General features: G+C 38.4%; 1 protein-coding gene across 1 annotated transcript in view; it reads left to right on the top strand.

Annotated features, from left to right (window-relative positions):
* Window positions 1–13,197, top strand: part of MTNR1B (melatonin receptor 1B) — a 31,375-nt gene extending 18,178 nt beyond the window's left edge. The window contains exon 2 of the mRNA XM_069079901.1: window positions 12,332–13,197. Coding sequence (XP_068936002.1) covers window positions 12,332–13,197 — 866 coding nt within the window. The remainder of the gene's footprint in view (window positions 1–12,331) is intronic.
* The last annotated feature ends 9,051 nt before the right edge of the window (window positions 13,198–22,248 follow it).

The raw sequence follows: 22,248 nt of genomic DNA, 5'->3' as shown, positions 1-22,248 counted from the left end.
AAGGTCTGGCTTTATTGTCTGGTGCCTTTTTATACATACATTTCCCATGAACACTTTCAGGAAAAGAATTATTTTTCTGGAAAAATGAATTAATTTGGATACCAATAACCATATTTTATGTAATATTTCATTTGTCTTGTATTTATTTTTATTCATTGTGTTACTTTATATTACATGTTTATTACTTTATTTTATGTTATCTATTGAATTTGTTTTTGTTTTATATCTTTTATATATTCAAGACTTGTAAACTTCTGAAATGTTTTAAAATATCTCATTTGATTCACATAAGTACTCTGGGAGATAAAAAGAACAGATATTATCATCTCCATGTTATATAAAAAAAGACACCCAAAGCTAAGTTGAAGAGAATAAAGTTTCTACTTTAACTTTTCTGTCAGTGTTATAGAACTTTCTTTTTCTCAGGGAGCTCTGGAACATATTAGCTCATTTGTCATTTCTGTCTTCACCGTAAATCATTTGTAATTGCATTTTAGATTTGGGTTATTGTGTGCCTGAGTGTGTGCACACATACACAATACAATGATCTAAACCTTGTTTTGATGCTTCCTGCTTCCCTTCCTCTCCATTCACACAGCTACCACTTATGTTCACACTCATCACTTTTCTTCTGGGAGATTTTATTAGCTTTCTAACTGGTCTCCCTGCCTATAGTACTCACTGTAATACCCTCCAGTATTCTCTTGTCTTACCAGTCACTGTGTCGTTGCAGCTCTTGCCTGGAAGGGTCTTCCCCAAAAAGTCCAGAAAATCTGACCTCAAAGTCAGACCTCTAAAAAAGACAACATTGGGTCAGCTAGGTGGCGCAGTGATACAGCACCGACCCTAGAGTCAGGAGGACCTGAGTTCAAATTTGAACTCAGGCACTTGGTACTTAAGTAGTTGTGTGACCTTGGGCAAGGACTTAAGCCCAATTGCCTTGCCTTCCCCCCATTCAAAAAGCAAACAAACAAAAGAAAGACAAGATCTGGGAGTATGTGGAGTAAAAGAGAGAAAGAAGAGGTAAGAAGCAGTCTTCTACTTTTCTGTTTCTTAGGCTGGTCCTTTTTCTTTGGGGGAGGCCATGAATGGGTCTTAAAGATGCAGATTAGCTTGATCTTTGTATCGTGTCTTATGCTGGCCAATTTCACAAGTCCTATAATTGACATTTATCCAATTATTTCTAACTTTGGCAAAGTTAGATCTAGAAGATACTACTTTCCATTTTCATTTGTAAACACATTTTAGGTTTTGGGTTGTGTGTGAGTGTCCATTAATAAGTATTAAATCTTATTTTGGTACTACATCCACAGTAATCCCTCCCCATCTGACCCAGGTATAGGGACATCATATTATGTGTTATACTATAAATATTAATGAGATGCTGCTGCAAAAGCTTATTAGCAATCTCATGTGCAACCTAATTTAAACCTGTCCTGTCTAGGGAAGAAACGTATGGGGAAATTATTTCTCCTTGACTATAGACCAAACAGGCTGGATCTGATTTTGTCTTGAAAACAAAACAATTTTTTTTTCCTTCTTCCTCCCAGAATTGTTCAAAGACCCAGGTGAATGTGTTTCTGCAATTAGTTGATTCGAGCCTGCTAGGAACAGCCACTGTATTAGAGGAGAATAATGAGATCAATTTCCATGAGGAAACCAATGTATTCCTGCCTTTTTCCACATGCTGTTCTAGCCCTGCAGGGCCTCATTCTTCCATAAGGGAGTCTTTGGAACTGAATCCCTCTTCCCAAGAGAAACAGCTGGTAGAGAGTTGGCAATAACTCCTACAAGTGTTGGACTTTCACAGCTCATGTGCTAGCAAACATAGAAAGCCTGTTAGTCGCTCAGAAAGGGAAGACAGAAGTGCCTCTCTTGAACTGATTGCCATGCATTGAAAAGAGGAACATTTTAAATAATTTCCCAAAATAGTGTTATGGAGTAGATGGGGGTGGGACATTCCAAGAATACATCTGTGGGCAATTGAGCATGAATGAAGAAGTACCGGTATACAGTAAGCATACAGTAATATTTGATTGATTAAACTGCAGAAGTACTAAGGTTAGGGAACTTTTTTTTTTACAATCAGGATAAGTCACTTCCCCAGGGTCACAGAGCTAATATCTGAGAACAGATTTGAACTTAGGTCCTTCTAACTCCGGGATCAGTGCTCTATCCTCTGCACCAGCTAGCTGCCCCTGACTAAAGAAATCCTTAAGTCTGCCAACTCTGGAGAGAAGAACACGCTGTTGATTCATCTGAACCCCCAAAATGCTCCTCTATCACCCCAAGTGACTCCATATGCTTATATCATTGTATATTTATAGGTGGAAGAGATCACAGAAGTCATCCAGTCCAAACTTTCTTATTTTCCTGATAATGAAACTGAAGACCAGAGAGGTCAAGTAACTGCCCAAAGTTACACATTAGTAGGGCTGGGATTTGAACCCAGTTCCTCTAATGCCCAGTTGTGCACACATTCCATCATTCTGAAAACTTCCAGGGAATGATCACATTATGAAAAATGTTCTTGTTAAATAATGCACTGAGTATTTGGATGCCCTGGGGAAACCTCTAAAAATGACTGCTACCAATAGATGTGATTCTTAACCACTAGCCAAAGCTATGTAAAAGAGTTGGCATTATTATAATGCTCATAGTGGCTATTTTGACTTTTCTTCCCTTTTTCTATCTGTCCGTCTTAATAGAAAATGTCACCTTTTACAGGAAGCCTTTTCTGATCCCCACCTCTCCTCTTGGTAGTGTTTTCTCTCTAATGATTATTCCAGTTTATCCTGTATATACCTTGAATATGTATAGTCATGTTTGCATGCTATCCCCGCCATCGAACTGGGAGTTTCTTGGGAGCAGGTGCTGTCTTTTGCCTTTCTTTGTACCCTCTGCACTTAACACTGTGCCTGGGACATAGTAAACACTTAGTAAATGTTTATTGACTCATTGACTGACTAATGTAGTACGATTCTATCCAAGGAAGTCAAGACTTTATCAGGAGGAGAAATAAATATAATTAGCTGCTGCCTTTTTATCCCTTTAGAATGCCTTTTCCTAGATCTTCTCTGCTGCTCGTCGGCGTTTAAAGAACAAATGGTATGGCAAGTTCCACCCCAAGTAAAACTATTTCTGTGAGATATTTAGCAAGAGAGACAATCTAATATGTCCCCGGGGGCATAAAAGAGTAAGAGGTAGGAATAACTGAGGCAGTATTCTTAATAACCAAAGGCTGTATAATGTAATTTTAATGTTAAAAATTGACTAGCATTTATGAAGCACCTATTATATGCTTATCCCTGAGGATACAAAAAAAGGCAAAAAAAAGTTCCAACTCTCAGGGAGCTCATAGTCTACTGGAGACAACATGTAAACAGCTATACACAAAGAAAACACAGGATGCCCTGTATATATTTGTATTGTTAGATTGTAAGCTCCTTGAGGGCAGGGGCTGTGTTTATCCCTAACATGTAGCACAGTGCCTGGCACATAGTAGGCGCTTAAAAATGTTTATTGATTAATTAATTGATACATTGGTAATCAAAAAAGAAGGCACGTCATTTAAGGAAGACTGGGAAAGGCTTCACCTGACAGCTATCAATCTGAGCAGTTTGGCATCTGACATCTTCTCTGCGGTCTCGTAAACTATGAGCTTGTTGATTAATAGGCTTTGTAAGTCTGAGCAAAACAGTTTGGCCCTAGTTTATAAAACAGAGATGATTGTGTTGGACATGACTTTCGGTTTTTCTTATTCACTCTTAATTGTCCTAGGTGATCTTAATATCATAGGAGGACTTTTCCTAAACTGGCTGGTCCCTTACCTTTTTGGTCAATGGGAAGGTACCCTCCTGTATGACCTCGTGATTCCCTAGCTGCCTTCCTCTTTCTGTCATCAACATTTGCTTTAAACTCACATATGCAGGTAGAGACAACTCTTCAGCCTGTTCTTCCAGCAAAACAAAGTATAACAGCAGAATTGTTCTCTCTGGAAGTCAGGAGGAAAGTCTTCCAAGGAGTCTGTTAGAGTCCAAGAAGGGCTGAGAAGGTAGTTACTCCCTACTCTGTGAAACTCTTAGAAAGACCAGGTCAAAAAAAAAAAAAAAAAAAGAAAGACCAGGTCAAAACTTTAGGTCCTGGTTGGCTGAGGTTGGGTGTGTGTCACACACACACACACACACACACACACACACACACAAGGACACACCCAGGTATGTGTATGTATATATACACGTATATACATACACACATATATCCACTTAAACAAATTAATACGCAGTTGATTCCATTTCTTCACTGTCTTCAAGTCAAGTCATCAAGCATTTTTAAGTTCCTACAGTGTGCCAGACACTGTGCTAGCAAAGAAAGGCAAAAGACAGTTACCGCTCGCAGGGAGTTCATGGTCTAATGGGAAAGACAACATGAAAACAACTATATAGGCAGAATAGACTAAAGATCTACTTAGAGGAAAAGCACCAGTATTAAGGAGTATTGGGAAATAAACACAAAGGTCCAAGCTTTTGGGACAAGAACTCACTGATGGACAAAAATCGCTGGGAAAACTGCAAAGTAGTTTGGCACAAAGTAGGTATAGACCAATAGCTCACACTGTAGACCAAAATAAGGTCAAAATGAATACATGATTTAGATATAAAGAGTGATATCATAAGCAAATTAGGGGAACATGAAATATTTTTACCTGTGAGATCTATGAATGAGGGAAGAATTTATAACCAAAGAAGAGATAGAGTACTAAGCTATGTAAAAATGATAATTTTATTACATTAAAATTTTAAAAATTGCACAAGCAAAACCAATATGGCCAAGATTAGGAGGAAAGCAGGAATCTGGGGAAAAATTTTACAGCAAGTTTCTTTGATAAAAGGCTCATTTCTAAAATATATAGAGAACTAATTCAAATTTATAAGAATATGAGTCATTCCCTAACTGATAGTCAAAGGTTATGAACAGGCCATTTTCAGAAGAATACATCAAAGCTATCTGTAGTCATATGAAAAATGCTCCAAGTCACTATTGAATAGAGGAATGGCAGAAAAGGGAAATGACAAATGTTGGAAGAGATGTGGGAAAACTGGGATACTCATGCACTATTGGTGGAGTTGTGAACTGATTCACCCTTTCTGGAGTGCAATTAACTTTTGCATGTCCTTTGACCCAACAATACTAGATCTGTATTCCAAAGAGGTCAAAGAAAAAGGAAAAGGGCCATATGGACAAAAATATTTATAGTGTATATTTTTTGTGGTGTCAAAGAATTTGAAATTGAGGGGATTGTAACCATAATGCCAAGGAAAGGCAACTTCCCAAGCTTCAGAATACCAGCATAGGTGCTCTCCATTTTATTCAGTGACAAATTAAGAACAGAGAAGGTCAAAATATGACATCATTCAAAATACAGCATTTACTAAGTGTGATTAAATAATCTCCAAGTACTACTCCACCCCAGGACCTTACATTCGTTCAATCAATTACAAAGTCCCTGTTCTAAATACTACTCCACCCCTAGGCTGTACCTTCATTTAGTCCATCATAAAACCCCTCTTCTCAAATGGAGATTAGTTTCCAAACATAAGTAAAGTACATTCATTTGTTCAACCATAGAATACAAAAAGGTCAAAAGTTCCCCACCCCTGGATCACAATTGAATCTACCCCAGAGTTACATCAAGTCCAAGCACAGCACTTAATACCCAAATGGAGGTCTTTTCTTCATCTTGACAAGAGGCAAGTTCTCAGCAATCTTTGTTCCTGGGGAGACAAAGCTTAGCAAGGCCACAAGATACATTGCCAGTCTCTTCATTAATTCATTCTCTGTCAGCAGAACAGTCCTAGGACCCCTGAAAACATTAGCAAAACCCTCTCCCAGGATTTCTGTAAACATACAACAAGAAAATCCTTCTTCAGGGCTTCTGAACCAACAGAAAGGTTCCCAGACCCCTGCAACAACAGCACTGTCCTTCACCAGTGGACAGTATTCACTCTCTGTCTGCAGGACAGTCTCAGGGCTTCTTAACCAAAAGCCAGGTTCCAGGACTTCTTCAACAACAGGACTGTCTTTCACCAGTGGACAAATCTGGCAAAACAACATCAAAACAGACAGACAGAGTACCAGCAAAACAGCCATGTTTCCTCAGTCCTTGGCAGCTCAGGGGGCAGGTCTCAAAAGTCCAGGGCAATTCAAAGTGGCCCTCAGCAATCCTCTCAGTCTCTCTCTGCCTCTCCAAGGTGCTGCTTCCAAAAAGTTCTTCTGCCTCTCTCCTGTCTCTCCAAATCTACATCACCATCTCCTCCCAGTTCAGGACTTTCTTTTCACATCAACAAGTCCATCCCACAGGTGGGATTAACAAGCTCTGGGTTTTAACACAATCAGTTTGAAAACCAAGCCAATACAGGGGGATCTTTATATTCCATTACTATCACAGGGATGCTCATCAATTGGGGAATGGCTGAACAGGTTCTGGTATATAATTGTAAAGGACAATATATATTGTTCTACAAGAGATGTGAGCAGGATGCTTTCAGAAAAACATGGAAATATTTACATGAACTGATGCAAAGTGAAGTGAGTAGAACCATGAAAACATTGGACACAGTAACAACAATATGGTACAATGATCAGCTGTGAATGACTTAGCTGTCTTTAGTAATATAATGGTCCTAGACAATTCCAGAGGACTTATGATGAAAAATGCTATCCACTTCCAGAGGAAGAATTGATGAAGTATGAATGCATATCATAGAATGCTTTTTAAAATCTGTACTTTTCTTTTTGCGGGGGAGGGTCTATGTTTTCTTTTACAATATGACTAATATGTAAATGTTTTGCATTACTGCACAGATATAACCTATATCAAATTGCTTGTCTTCTCAAGAAGGGTGGAGATAAGGTGGGGTGGGAGAGAATTTGGAAACTCAAATTTTTTTTAAAAAGGAATGTTAAAAATTGTTTTTACATGGGATTGAGAAAAATTAAAAATTAATATTAGGAAAGGCTTTTTGTAGAAGGTGGGATTTTAGCTGGGACCTGGAAGAAGTTAGGGAAGTTGAACTGTGAAGATAAGGAGAGAGAGCATTCTGTACATAAAAGGTAGCCAATCAAAATGCCCAGAGTGTCTTGTGAAAGAAACAGCAAACAGGTCAGTGTCTTAATGATTTTTTTTGTTGTTGTTGGGAGTGGGAGGAAGAAGGTGTTAAGATCTGTGAGTTTTTCAGTGTGGAGTTCATCATACTCCCTGTATGAAAACTGCCTCCACTGATACAGATGAGCAACCTCTCTGTAACTTAAAGTTTTAGAGGGTTGCCTGGAGGAAGAGTGGTGAAGAGTTTTATAGTCACAAAGCAGTATGTGCCACAGAAAGGACTTGAATCCAGACCTTTTTGATTCCAAGGGAAGCCCTCTTTCCATGATGTCACATTGCCTTTTGTCTTCATGATTTTTTTTTACCACCCTGTGATTTCATCACTAACAGGGAGTTCTTTACCAAAGTAAGTCTGTACCTTTTCTATAACTTATAGTGGTACAGAGTTGCCCAGGGCACTAAGAGGCTAAGTGAATTAGCCAAGGTCATACATTTAGTGTGAGTCAGAGGCAAGAGTCAAACCCAGGTCATCCTGACTCCAAAACTAATTCTGAATCCACTATATATCTCGATGAATATATCCATCCTTGACTTAGCTAAAATGAGTAGGGAACTTCTCTACTGTATGAGCATTCCATGCATAAAAATTCAAGTGCAGAGAGGATTGCAAATGACCATTATTAAATGGTAAGGACCTACCTATTAATACTCATGAGTTTATATTCCCCACAAAGAAACTCTCAACTAAAGTCTGGTTTCTCCCTTCTCTGTGGCTTTTCTTCCATTTCTTGACTTCCTTGTACCTCTCAGACACATGGTGGCAGTAAAGATCTATAGCCATCATTAACAAAGCTGATGACTTTACCCAAAGAAAGTCTGTTCTATTCTGTTGGCCTTTGGAATGTTGTTGCTATAAAGCAGCTAGCTCACGTAACTCTTCATGTTGCCTGCAAATGAAGTTCCCACCAAAGATCAGGCAGGAGTTTTGCTTTTAACTTGTTGAAGAGATCAAGAGAGAACCTTTGGTCTTAAAGTCACTGTGCAGAAAGTGTGGGTCTGACCGCTGGATTTAATGGATGAAGAATGAAATTAGAAGGCAATCCCATTCTAGGTCATTATTGCTTTGGGAAAAAACATTTTAGAAGACTAGGGTGGTTCAAGGGCTAACTCATATAGGTTTGTTACCGACCCCATAGGCGATAGAATTAATTTATTTTTTGGTCTCATACTAGAGAAGACCTGACATTTAGGTCAACCCAAGAGGCACTCATGGGAAGTATCTTTATCTTGCTCTTCCTTCTTGAGGTCCCTGTTACATTTGATGCTGCTGACCACGCTCTCCTCTTGGAAACTCTCTTCCCTCTGGGTTTTCACGATGCTACTTTCTCCTGGTTCATCTCCCACTTCAGTCTCTCCAACAGAGTTCTCTCAAACCTCTCCTCAGTCTCCATTGCTGGCTCATCATTAATATCATGCTTTCTAATTAGGGGAGTCCCCCAAGGCTCCATTCTGGGGCTTCTTCTCTTCTCTCTCTACAGGGTCTCTCTTGATAAGAACTCCCATGGGTTTAATTATCTTTATTTGGATGATTTAAGATCTCTATGTCTAGACCCAGTCTCTCTTGAGATCTAGTCCCACATCACCAATTACCTATTGCATATTTCAAACTGAATGTCCCAGAGATATCGCAAACTCAACATATCCATAGCAAAACTCGTTACTTTTTCCCTTTCCTGCTTAACCCTTTCTAAATTTCCCTATTTATGTCAAAGGTACCCCCCCCTTTTTTTGCCTTTTGGAGGGCAGTTGGGGTTAAGTAACTTGCCCAAGGTTACATGGCTAATTTTTTTGTCTGGGTGTTAAGTGTCTGATGTCAGAACTGAACTTGGGTCCTCCTGACTCTTGGACCAATGCTTTACTCACTGCGCCATCTAGCTGCCCCTAGGTATCACCCTTCTTACAACCTCTTATTTTCATAACCTCAGTACTAGATGATTGATTGCTAATCCCTATATCACTAATACCAAGAAGGCATGTATGACCAATGGAACATGAATGGAGAAGGAAGTACCTGGTACACAGTAAGTGTACAGTAAATATTTTATTGACCAAATATCAAAAGTTCTAAGAGTAAAAAAATTCTTAAAATTCTTGGGTCTTATTTTAAGGGGGTACAATCAACTGAGACACATGCCTTCTCTCCCCCCCTCAATTGCTGAAGCACTTTATGCTTTAGAATGACTCAGAAGCAACATGGTCCAATGATATCAGTAAAGACTGCTTGCGTCAATGGGAGATTGGCCAGTGGGCAAAAAGGGAAGCTACCTACTTGGTAGACTTTAAAAGAAATTGACTCCGCTTCATGACCTACTTTCTTCCTTCCTCCCTCCAGAATAGGACATGTTAATCTCTGGAACTTTTAGTGAGGGGTGGAGTAAGAGCACCTTTCTCCTTCCCTCCTTTATGTTGGTTTTGAACACTTGTGTTACCTAGGCAACCTAGAGCCTGCATCTTGGACCTCTGCCCATTCCTTCTGCTTTGTGTTTTCTTCCCCAAGTATAGCAGCCTGAAAAGCTACCTCAAGGAAATGTCTTCTGACCAGTCAGGTCAGAAGTTGGGTCTTCTCCCCTAGTAGTTTTCTCCAGGAAACTCCAGAGAACACCTCCCATTGTACGGTTGACACCCACTGAGGGACTCAGTAACTCCTGAACTCTTGAGGTAACCACTCCTGAAAAGTCTATCTTTAAGAATGGATGAAAGGCATAGAGATCCACCATGTCCTACTGGAAAAGTCAAAGGGGGCATGAGAGAAGATATGGGAGAGAGCAGATTGGAGGAGGGGATATACTGTGGGACTGCTATTTTGGGGCAGTGAGTAGGGGAAAAAAAGGGGAGAAAATGTGTAACTCAAAATCTGGTGGAAATTAATTATGTAAATAAGAAGTTAAAGCATTTGAAAAATGAAAAAAAAAGAATGGGTGAAAGGCACAGTAAAGATGGGGAAAAGGGGAGGGGTCAGTAGATTACCACCATTCTACTAGGAAAGGCACATTTTATGAGTGAGACAGCATTCTAGCCATTCACTTTTTCATTTTAAAGAACTTGAAATCTGTGGGAAGAAACACTTCAGGCCAAAGCAGGAGAGGGTGGGGAGGGCCCTAAAACTTCCTGAAGGGCTGAAGGGGATGATGACCTGGGCATTTTTGTCATTTAGTTCACCAGAGGAAATTGTTTTGCCAGTGACTGACATCATAATTAGCACCTTAATCTCATATATCCCACATGTCTGATCAGCTGCCAAATTCTGTCATTTCTACCTTTACACATCTTGCAACCATCCACTTCTGTCTATCACTTAGCCACCAGTGTATTTCAAGCCCTTATCACATCAGATTTGGACTATTTCAATAACTGCCTAATTAAATCCCTTAAGTGTCTCCCCATTCCAAACCATACTCCACATGCATCAAATTGGTTTTCCTAAAGTATAGGTCTAGCTTTGGGTAGAAGTCACTACCTCTCTGATCCTTAATTTCCTCGTATATAAAATCATAGAGTTGAATCAGATGATTTCTTTTTTTTTGGTCTTTATTAATTTGTTTACTTTTAGTTTACAAGATTCATTTCCACAATTCCTTGAATTTTCTCTCCCTCCCCTTCTCCCCCACTCATGGCAGCATACAATTAAGTACAGTATCTGCTAGTACTTTCACATTAGGCATTAGGTTATAAAGGATTGTATCAGATGGAATGAACAATGGGAAAGAGGAAACAAAACCAAACAAGTAAAAGAAAAAGAGCAGGTAGTTTGCTTCAGTCTGGGTTCAAACTCAGTTCTTTCTCTGGATGTAGACATCTTTCTCCATCATGAGTCTTTTGGGGTTGACTTATAACCCTGCATTGCTGAAAAGAGTCCAGTCTATCAAAGTTGGTCATCACACATACATTGTGTCCGTAATTGTATACAGATTTCTCCTGGCTCTATTCTTCTCACTCAGCATCAGTTTGTATAAGCCTCTCCAGGTAAATATGAAGTCCATCTGCTCCTCATTTCTTATAGCACAATAGTATTCCATAATATGCATATACCACAACTTGTTCAGCCATTCCCCAATTGATGGGCACCCCCTTAATTTCCAATTCTTTGCCACCACAAAAAGAACTGCTATAAATATTTTTGTACATACGGGTCTTTTTCCCACTTCTATGATCTCTTTGAGATACAACCCTAGAAGTGGTATTGCTGGGTCAAAGGGTATGAAATTATTTATAGCCCTTCGGGCATAATTCCAGATTGCTGTCCAAAATGGTTGGATCAGTTCACAACTCCACCACCAATCATTAATGTTCCAATTTGTCCACATCCTCTCCAGCATTTGTCATTTTCCTGTTTTGTCATCTTAGCCAATCTGACTGGTGAGATGTGGTACCTCAGAGTTGTTTTGATTTGCATTTCTCTAATCAATAGTGATTTAGAGCATTTTTTCATATGCTTATAAATATCTTTAATTTCTTCCTCTGAAACCTGCCTGTTCATACAATCAGATGATTTCTAATGTCCTATCAAGTTCTAATACCCTAATAGTTCCTCTTTCCTTTTTTTGGTCTTCCCATTACCCTGCCCCATCTTCTTCTGCTTCCACTATTTCTTGCCAGTCCCAGCCCCAATATCACCATTTATGATGAATCAGCATGATATATGACTCCTCTGAATTGGTATGTCCTATCTCTGACACCCATTGGCTGTGGGACCCTAGGCAAGTCCCTTAACCCCTCAGCACTCAAGGCAATTTTCCAAGATCACTAGCTGTAGAAAAAGTTCCATCCTCCCTTGGGAGAAACAGTCTCTTCACCTGGGAGCTTCCTATACCAATGACATGACAAGTTCAGTCACTATCCCTACCCCTAAGAGTAAATGGAAGTAGAAAGTAGTTTGTGCAATTCAGGCAAAATTAAATTCTTTTAAGACTCAAAGTGGAGAGAATAGCAAAAAAACTAAGTGTCTTGCAGATTCAATATAGGCCTTGAGGATGTATTTTTTGAATGAATAAGTAAATGCTTTGGTTATAAAAAATAACCTTACATGTCTCATGTGTTGGGGGAGGGGGAAGCAGGGTTAATTACTGATCTGTCAGTTAAGTACCCACATTGTTCAAGTGTCTACCATATGCATTTATTATGGATGCAGTCTCAAATGACTGTCACCTCTCTTCTCTTCTACCTTAGGTAATATGTTCTTGGTGAATCTGGCTTTGGCAGATCTGGTGGTTGCCTTGTACCCCTACCCCCTGATCCTGATGGCCATTCTCCACAATGGCTGGGCCCTGGGTGAGATACACTGTAAAGCCAGTGGATTTGTGATGGGCCTCAGTGTCATTGGCTCTGTCTTCAACATCACCGCAATTGCCATTAATCGGTACTGCTGCATCTGCCACAACCTTGGCTACAAAAAGATCTACAGGGCCTGGAACACTGTCTTCTACATCTGCCTCATCTGGGTCTTCACAGTTATTGCCCTGGTGCCCAATTTTTTTGTGGGCTCCTTAAAATATGACCCCCGCATCTATTCCTGCACCTTTAACCAGACAGCCAGTGCCCACTATACCATCGTGGTGGTGGTGATCCATTTCCTTGTCCCCATCACCATTGTCACTTACTGCTACCTGCGGATCTGGGTGCTGGTGATTCAGTCCAGGAGAAGAGTCAAGCTAACAAGGAAGCCCAGGCTGAAACCAAGTGAGGTCAGGAATTTCCTCACCATGTTTGTTGTCTTTGTGATCTTTGCCATTTGCTGGGCTCCACTAAACTTTATCGGTCTTGCTGTCGCCATTAACCCTTTGGATATGGCTACCCGGGTTCCTGATGGGCTGTTTGCCACCAGCTATTTCCTGGCCTATTTCAACAGCTGCCTGAATGCCATTATATATGGTCTTCTCAACCAGAATTTTCGGAAGGAATACAAAAAAATTCTTTTGTTTCTATGGATACCAAGGCTCTTCTTTCAGGGCAATTCCAAAGATGGGACTGACAGTCAGAGGAAGAAGCCTGCTGCTTTAAACAAGAACTATCCTCTAGATACCAAGACCTTGTAATCTTTCTACAGAACACCTAGAATGAATCAGTGCATCTGGGATGAGTTCTCTGGCAGAGCAAAGAAAGGACTCATGGAGTTTTATTTTATTAAGCAGTATTTGACTTGTGGAACTTCATCTTTTGTATGCTCACTTTTGGATGAGATGCAGTGGACTTGTACAGGGGCACCATGGTTAACTAAGCTCATGGGCTCACTATCCCTTTTCACAATTACCCTGATCTCTTTCATTTTCTGCATGGTAGCCCTGGGCATTTGGTGCATCTGAAGAAAGACTAAGAAGCTGCACAAGGCAACGATGGTCTGATTTCTGGTCTGCCAACACCTTCCCATGGGGACTTCTGATTGTACTGACATTTTGACCTCTTGGTGCTGTGTTCTCACTGTTCCATCCAGAGACAGAAAGAACACCTTCCTTCTTAGAATGGTGTCAAGTCCCACGTGGGGGAAGAAGGTCAGTCATTCAACCAAGGAGGTCCCTCTGAAAAAGGAGTCTCAGCAAAGTTACTAAATATCCCATAACTCCCATCGATTTTCATTATTTAGGCGAAACCAGGTGAAAATAGGTAGCTAGGGCAGTCTTTAAGGGAAAGGAAAAGGGCTATGCAAAGATAAAAAGGGACAGGTAACAAGAATGGGAAAGGGGAGAAATAATGTCCCACCTTTTGCTTTACGTGTGTGTTTGTATGTGTGTGTGTGTGATGGGCAGGTGGCTCAGTGAGTAAGAGCACCGGCTCCAGTGTCGGGATGACCTGGGGATCAAATCCGGGCTCAGATACTTAGCACCACACCCAGAAATAACTGGCCATGTAACCTTGAGCAAGTTACTTAACCCTGATTGCTTAAAAAAAAAAAAAGAAAGAGCCTCAAGTCTTTTTATTTGTTTAAGTACCACTAGAAAGTCACCTCCTCCCCACTCTCTCCATAAGCCTTTGATTGTTCAGCTGTTGATAGTCCTTGGAGGATTCCCAAAGGTTGGGTTGATCTACGTGATTTAGTGGATCCTGAATCCATCCCAACCTTCCATGGGTGTAGAAATAAATGTGGGAGACATGCTGCATTTACATAGGCTACTTCAGTTATTTCATGCTCATCTCCATGATGTCAGTAAGGGAGGAGGAGGACGAGAGAATTGGGGTGATGGGGGGCATACTAGAGTCACCTCTGGAGAGCTAAACACACACACACACACATGCACAAAAAGAAAGAAGGAATTATGAAGGTCAAAAGGAGGGACTATTTCAATTTTTTCAATCTTCAGTGTCTAACACAATGCCTGGCATGCTTAATAAATGTTTCTTGATTGATTGAGAGAGGCAGGGAAATAGGTAGGAGTAGGAATAGAAAAACACAAAAGAAAGTAAGGAGGAGGAAACTGTTGAGTAAACAGCCCCAAAGTGCAACCTGGGACAAAACCTTAACTAGACTTACTTTGTCACTCAGGTGTTGCCTAATATTTTTTATAATTCACTAACCCAAACCTCTCCACTTTTTCCCATAGGTTCCTGCTGTTGGGCATGGGAGTTGGGGAAAGGGATGAGAATGGGGCAAGATGGGACATTTTGATCTATATACTAACACACACATGTGTTTGTATATGTATGTATGTTTATATGTCTGTATACATATACACACAGAGGTTGTTTTAAGCTATAGAATTTGACTCTCAATAAAGAAAATTTTGCCTGAAACTCTTTTGCCTGGAACTGTTTCCCCAATGGTCCAAGAACTTATCTTTACCCACATTTTTCCTGCTCCCTCTCTCACATGTATGCTGGTTGCTTTCCTTCTCCATAGTACTCCACTCATTTTCCTATGTCTTTCTTCAAGATCGTCATAATAACAACTACCCCATACATTTGTACACCACTTCATATTCTTTTTTTGTAAATAGTATTTTATTTTTCCCCAATTACATGTAAAGGTAACTTTCAACATTAATTTTTTTGTTTTTCCCCCCTTATTGGAGGGGGGAAGGTCGGGCAATTGGGGTTAAGTGACTTGCCCAAGGTCACACGGCTAGTTTTGTGTTAAGTGTCTGAGGCCGGATTCAAACTCAGGTGCTCCTGACTCCAGGGCCAGTGCTCTATTCACTGTGCCATCTAGCCACCCCACAACATTCATTTTTATAAAATTTTGAGTTCCAAATTGTTCCTCTTCTCTCCCTTTCTTCCCCCATCCCCAAGAGGACAAGCAAAATAGGTTATACATGTACAGTCATGGAAATATATTTCCACAATAGTCACGTTGTAAAAGAAGAAACATAATGAAAAGGAAAAGCCACAAATTAAAAAAAAAGTGAAATAATATGCTTTGATCTACATTCAGACTTCATAGCTCTTTCTTTGGACATGGAGTCTTTTGGCATTGTCTTGCTGAGAAGAGCTAAGTTGTTCATAGTTGATCATCACACAGTGTTACTGTTACTCTGTACAATGTTCTGGTCCTGCTCATTTCATTCAGCATCAGTTCATATAAGTCTTTCCAGATTTTTCTGAAATCCACTTACTCATCATTTCTTATAACACAATAACATTCCATTACATTCAAATACCACAACTTGTTCACTCATTCCCCATCTGATGGGCATTCCCTCAATTTCCAATTCTTTGCCAACATAAAAAGAGCTGCTATAAGTAATTTTGTATATGTAGTTTATTTTCCCTTTTTATGATCTCTTTGGGGTACAGACCTAGTAGTGGTATTGCTAGATCAAAGGGTATGCACAGTTTGATTGCCCTTTGGACATAGTTCCAAAGTGCTCTCCAGAACAGTTGGATCAGTTCACAACTTCACCAAGAGTGCCTCAGTGTCCTAATTTTCCCACATCCTTGACCACATTTATCATTTTCCTTTTCTGTCATAGTAGTCAATCTGAAAGTTATGAGGTGGCACCTCAGAATTATTTTAATCTGCATTTCTTTAATCAAAAGATTAGATTTAATGATTTAAAGCACTTCCTCAAATGCCTATAGAAAGTTTTGATTTCTTCATCTGAAGACTGCCTGTTTATATCATTTGGCCATTTCTCAATTGGGGAATGGTTTGTATTTTTATAAATTTGACTCAGTTCTCTATATATTTGAGAAATGAGGCCTTTAACAGAAACACTTGCTGTAAAAATTGTTTCCCATCTTCCTGCTTTCCTTCTAATCTTGATCATGTTGGTTTTGTTTGTGCAAAAGTTTTATAATTGAATGTCATCAAAATGATCCATTTTGCATTCTATAATGTTTTCTATCTCTTGTTTGGTTATAAATTCTTCCCTTCTCCATAGATCTTACAGGTAAGCTATTCCTTGCTCTCCTAATTTGCTTATGGTATCATCTTTTATGTCCAAATAATGTATCCATTTTGACTTTATCTTGATATGGTGTGGGATGTTGGTCTATAAAAGTGGTGACAATAGGCACCCTTGTTTCACCCTGATCTTACTGGAAAGGCTTCTATCTCATTCCTAATACAGATAATGTTTGGAAATGATTTTAGATAGTTCACTGCTTATCATTTTAAGGAAAAATCCATTTATTCTTATGCTCTCTTGTGATTTTAATAGGAATGGATGCTGTATTTTGTCAAAAGTTTTTCTGTGAGTATTGAGATAAGTATATGATTTCTGTATTTTTATTTATATGGTCAATTATGCTAATAGTTTTCCTAATATTGAACTAGCTCTAGCATTCCTCACCACCTCATATTCTTAGGAAGCACATTCCCATATATGAATTCATCTGGTCCTGGAAACAATTGTGAGAGGACCAGTTTCAGAGTGAATAAATAAAGATCCATTCAAATTCTGATATCTTAAGGCAAAGATTCTTAACCTTTTGTGTGTTGTGAACCCTTTTGGCAATCTGGTGAACTGGATCCCTTCTCAGAACAATATTTTTAAAGGCTTAAAGTAAAATAACTAAGATTACAAAGGGAGTAAATTATTTTCAAATGATGTTATTGAAATATATTTAAAAGGTTAGGTGGGGTAACAATACCTAGATTGAGGAAAATGCCAATCCTATATGCTATCATCAGTCCTCTCTTGCTGAGCCATGAAGTAAGGACTTTAGAAAAAGGGAAAGAACTCTGGCTTTCACCAAATCATTGGTTGTTACTAATCATTTCTCTCAGACTTATACTTCCTTTAATAATAATAATAGCAGTAGTAACTAGCATTAATATCTTGTTTACTATGCACTAGGTACTGTGCTAAGTGCTTTACAAATATTATCTCACTTGATCCTGGAAGGTAGGTGCTTTTATAATCTCTATATTGCACTTGAAGAAACTGAAACAAAGACTAAGTGACTTGCCCAAGGTCACACAGCTAGTAAGTGTCTGAGGCCAGATTTGAACTCATCTTCCTGACTCCTGGCCAGGCACCTAGCTGCCCTCTGAGTCAGAAAACAGCAACAACAAAAAAGCTTTCATTTGTTTACAAGGGAGTCTTGTCAACCTACTGGCATTTGGCCAGCTTGGCTAGTACTTCAAGACTGGAGCAGGTTGCTTCTTAATGGATGTGTTATGGCTGGATTTCAGTTTTGCTATTGATGACCTTGGTTATAATCAGGAGCAAGAAATCTTCCCAGGAACACTTGGGTTACAATCAGTGAGCAAAACAGAGAGGAGAGGGAGTTTTCTTTTCTTTTTTAAGTGGTATTTTTCCTGTGTTACATGTCAAGACAATTTTTGGCATTCATTTTTACAATATTTTGAGTTCCAAATTTTTCTTACTCCCTCTCTCCTCTCCCCTTTTCTGAAAATGGTAGGCAATTTGATATAGATTATATATGTGCTACAATGTAAAACATATTTCAACATTAATCACAGTTGTGAAAGAAGAAAAAGATCAAAAGGAAAAAACCATGAAAAGGAATAAAATAGGTGAAAAAAGTATGTTTCATCTACACCATCAGTTCTTTATCTGCATGTGTATAGCATTGCATTCTCTTTCATGAGTTCTTTGTGCTTGTCTTGGATCATTGCGTTACTGAGAAGAACTGAGTCATTCATAGTTGATCATCATACAATGCTGCCAATACCGTGTACAATGTTTTCCTAGTTCTCATTTCATTTTGCATCAGTACTATAAGTCTTTCCAAGTTTTTCTGAAATCTGCCTACTCATCATTTCTTATAGCACAATAGTATTCCATTACCCACAGCATGCTTAGCAATTCCCCGTTGATGGGCATCCTCTCAGTTTCTAATATTTTGCCACCACACAAAGGGCTGATATAAATATTTTTGCACATGTAGGTCCTTTTCCCTTTTAATGATTTCTTTGGGATACAGATTTAGTAGTGGTATTACTGGGTCAAAGGGTATACAGTTTTGTAGCCCTTTGGGCATAGTTCCAAATTGCTCTCCAGAATGGTTGGATCAGTTTACAACTCCACCAATAGTGCATTAGTGTCCCAATTTTCCCACATCTTCTCCAGTATTTATCATTTTCCTGTTTTGTCATGTTAGCCAATCTGATAGGTATGAGGTGGTATGTAAGAATTGTTTTAATTTGTATTTCTCTAATCAAAAGTGATTTAGAGTACTTCCTCATATGTCTATAGAGAGCATTGATTTCTTCATCTGAAAACTGCCTGTTTATATCATTTGGCCATTTCTCAATTGGGGAATGGTTTGTATTTGTATAAATTTGACTCGGTTCTCTATATATTTGAGAAATGAGGTCTTTATCAGAGACACTTGCTATAAAGATTATTTCCCAGCTTTCTGCTTTCCTTCTAATCTTGGTAGCATTGGTTTTGTTTGTGCAAAAGCTTTTAAATTTAACATAATCAAAATTATCTATTTTGCATTTCATAAAGCTCTCTATCTCTTGTCTGGTCATGAAATCTTCCCTTCCCCATAGTTCTAATAGGAAGACTGTTCCTTGTTCTCCTGATTTGTTTATGGTGTCACCCTTTATGCCTAAATCATGTACCCATTTTGACCTTATCTTAGTATATGATGTGAGATGTTGGTCCATACCTTGTTTATTCCCTATTGTTTTCCAGTTTTTCCAGCAATTTTTGTCAAATAGTGAGTTCCTATTTGAAAGGCTTGGATCTTTGGGTTTATCAAACACTAGGTTATTATGGTTATTTACTATGTTTTGTGTACTTAATATATTCCACTGATCCACCACTCTATTTCTTATCCAGTAAAAGATAGTTTCGATGATTACTGCTTTATAATATAGTTTGAGATCTGGTATTGTTAGGCCACCTTCCTTTGTATTTTTTCATTAATTCTTTTGATATTCTTGACCTTTTATTCTTCTGGATGAATTTTGTTATTTTTTTTCCTAACTCTATAAAAGACACACACACAGACACACACACACACACAAAGAAAAACTAAACTCTTGAAATAAATATGCTTAATCAAGCAAAACAGTTCCTGCATTGGTCATGTCCAAGAACATCTATGTCTCTTTGGTCCCTGAGTTCACCTTTTGTCAGTAGGTGGGTGGCAGGCAGAATAATTGATCCTCTGGAATCTTTTTTTAAAATTTATTTTCTATATATTGCTTGCCTTCTCAATGATGATATAGGGAAGGGAAGGAGGGAGAAAGACTTTGGAACTCAAAAAATTTTTTTTAAAGTCTTAAAATTGTTTTTACATGTAATTGGAGAAAATAAAGTATTAAGTATATTTAAACTTATCATCTTTAAAAAATTTAAACTACTAAAAATATTTTATAGAGTTATAAAAAATAATAACAAAATTCATCTGGAAGAGCAAAAAGTCAAGAATATTAAGAAAATCAATGAAAATAATGTGAAAAAAGGTGGCTTAGCAGCACCAGATCTTAAACTGTATTGCAAAGTGTTAATCATCAGAAACAATCTGGTACTGGCTAAAAGAAAGAGTGGTGGATCAGTTGACTAGATTAGGTACACAATACCCAGTACCAAATGACCATAGTAATCTAATGTTCGATTAACCCAAAGATCCAAGCTTTGGGAGAAAGAACTCAACATCTCAGAAATTGCTGGGAAAACTGGAAAGCAGTTTGGCAGAAACTAGGTATAGATGAACATCTCATGCTGTAGACTAAGCAAAGATCAAAATGGGTACATGATCTAGACATAAAGAATGATCTCATAAACAAATTAAGGGATCATGGAAAATTTTACCTGTCAAATCTATGGATAAAATAAAAATGTACGACCAAACAAGAGATAGAGAGTATTATGGGATGTAAAATTAATTATTTTGATTATATTACATTGAAAAGGTTTTGCATACAAAAAACCAATGCTGCCAAGATTAGAAGGAAAAAAATTTATAGCAAGTTCCTTTATTAAAGTCTCATTTCTCACATATATAGAGATCTGATTCAAAATTATAAGAATGCTAGTCATTCCCCAATTGATAAATGGTCAAAGGATCTAAACAAGTGATTTTCAGAAGAAGAAATCAAAGCTACCAATAGTCACATGAAAAATGCTCTGAATCACTATTGATTAGAGAAATTCAAATTAAACAATTCTGAGGTACCTCCTCACACCTACCAGATTGGCTAATCTGATAGAAAAAGAAAATGACAAATGTTAGAAGGAATGTGGGACAATTGGGATATTCATGCACTATTGGTGGAGTTGTGTACTGATTCACTCATACTGGAGAGCAATTTGGAACTATGTCCAAAGGACTATAAAACTGTGTATACCTTTTGACCCAGAAATACCACTACTAGGTCTATATCCCAAAGAAATCAAAGAAGATGGAAAACAGCCTGTATGTACAAAAATATTTGTAGCAGGTTTTTGTGGTGGCAAGGAGTTGGAAATTGAAGGAATGCCTGTCAATTGGGAAAGGGCTGAACAAGTTGTGGTATATGATTGTGATGGATTACTATTATGCTATAAAAAATGATGAGCAGGATGCTTTAAAAAAAACCAGGAAACTCATGCAAAATGAAGTGAGCAAAAACAGGAGGACATTGTACTCAGTGACAGCAATGTCACAATGATCAACTGTGAAAGACTTATCTACTCTGATCAAGACAGTGATCCAAGTCAATTCCAAAGGACCCACAATGAAAAATGCTATCCAACTCCAGAGAGAGAAAACTGATGAATTCTGAGTGCAGATTGAATCATACTTTTAAACTTTATTTTTCTTGCTTTTTTTATGTTTTCCTCTGCAATTTGACTAATATAGAGATACATTTTACATTATTTCACGTATATAATAAAGATCATATTGCTTGTCTTCTCAAGGAGTAGGGGAGGGGCAACATGGAGGGATATAATCTGGACCCCAAAATTTTGTAAAATGAATGCTAAAATTTTTTTATACATAATTGAGAAACATTTAGTGGAATATATGCGAAATATTTGTTGATTGAAAAAAAAGTTTAAAATAGTCCTTGTAGTGAGTGAGATAATAAACTGATTAGGCAGATATAAAATTATTGCTTTATTGCAGTGAGAGCCTGGATGAGAATATTTAATATACATTTGCAATGAACTTATGTGGCATGATTTCAGGATTTTTTTTCCGTTCTGTTCAGCAACATATGAATTAATAGTCAGGAAGGTGGCAGATAGTAGGGATAATATGAGTCTGAAGTTTGGCAAGACATAATCATTGACAGGACAATGTGATGGTAAAAGATGCTGAGAGCACGCCACGTGGGGAGCAATTAAAGGAAGTGGGCATGTTCAATCTGGAGAAGATAAGACTGGGGAACATGAAAACGTGTTTAAGTATTTGAAGGATTATCCTATGGAAGATAAATTGGGATTGTTCTGTTTAGCTTCTGAGGGCAAACCCAAGAATAGTGGGTAGAAACAGCAAATTGAACATTTTGTTGGACATAAAGACTAAACCGGCCTCACAACTGGTCTGAGGAGGTAACAAGTTCTCCCTCTTTGGAGGTCTTCCAGGGGAGGATGAATGATCACTTGTCTGGGAATTTCTGTCAGGTATGAGTTGAATCAGATGAAGTTTTGAGATTTTGTAATGCTAGGCAGTAATGAGGGCCCAACTGGAATAATTTGTTTTTTCTGTGCCACAATAAAATCTAATGATAACTGTAGAATACTCCA

Source organism: Petaurus breviceps, unplaced genomic scaffold (genome assembly GCF_028583685.1).
Source record: "Petaurus breviceps papuanus isolate PSGF00001 unplaced genomic scaffold, PetGlider_PUasm1.0 91133, whole genome shotgun sequence".
Taxonomy (NCBI): Eukaryota; Metazoa; Chordata; class Mammalia; order Diprotodontia; family Petauridae; genus Petaurus; species Petaurus breviceps.
This window is presented reverse-complemented; position numbering and strand designations above follow the sequence as displayed.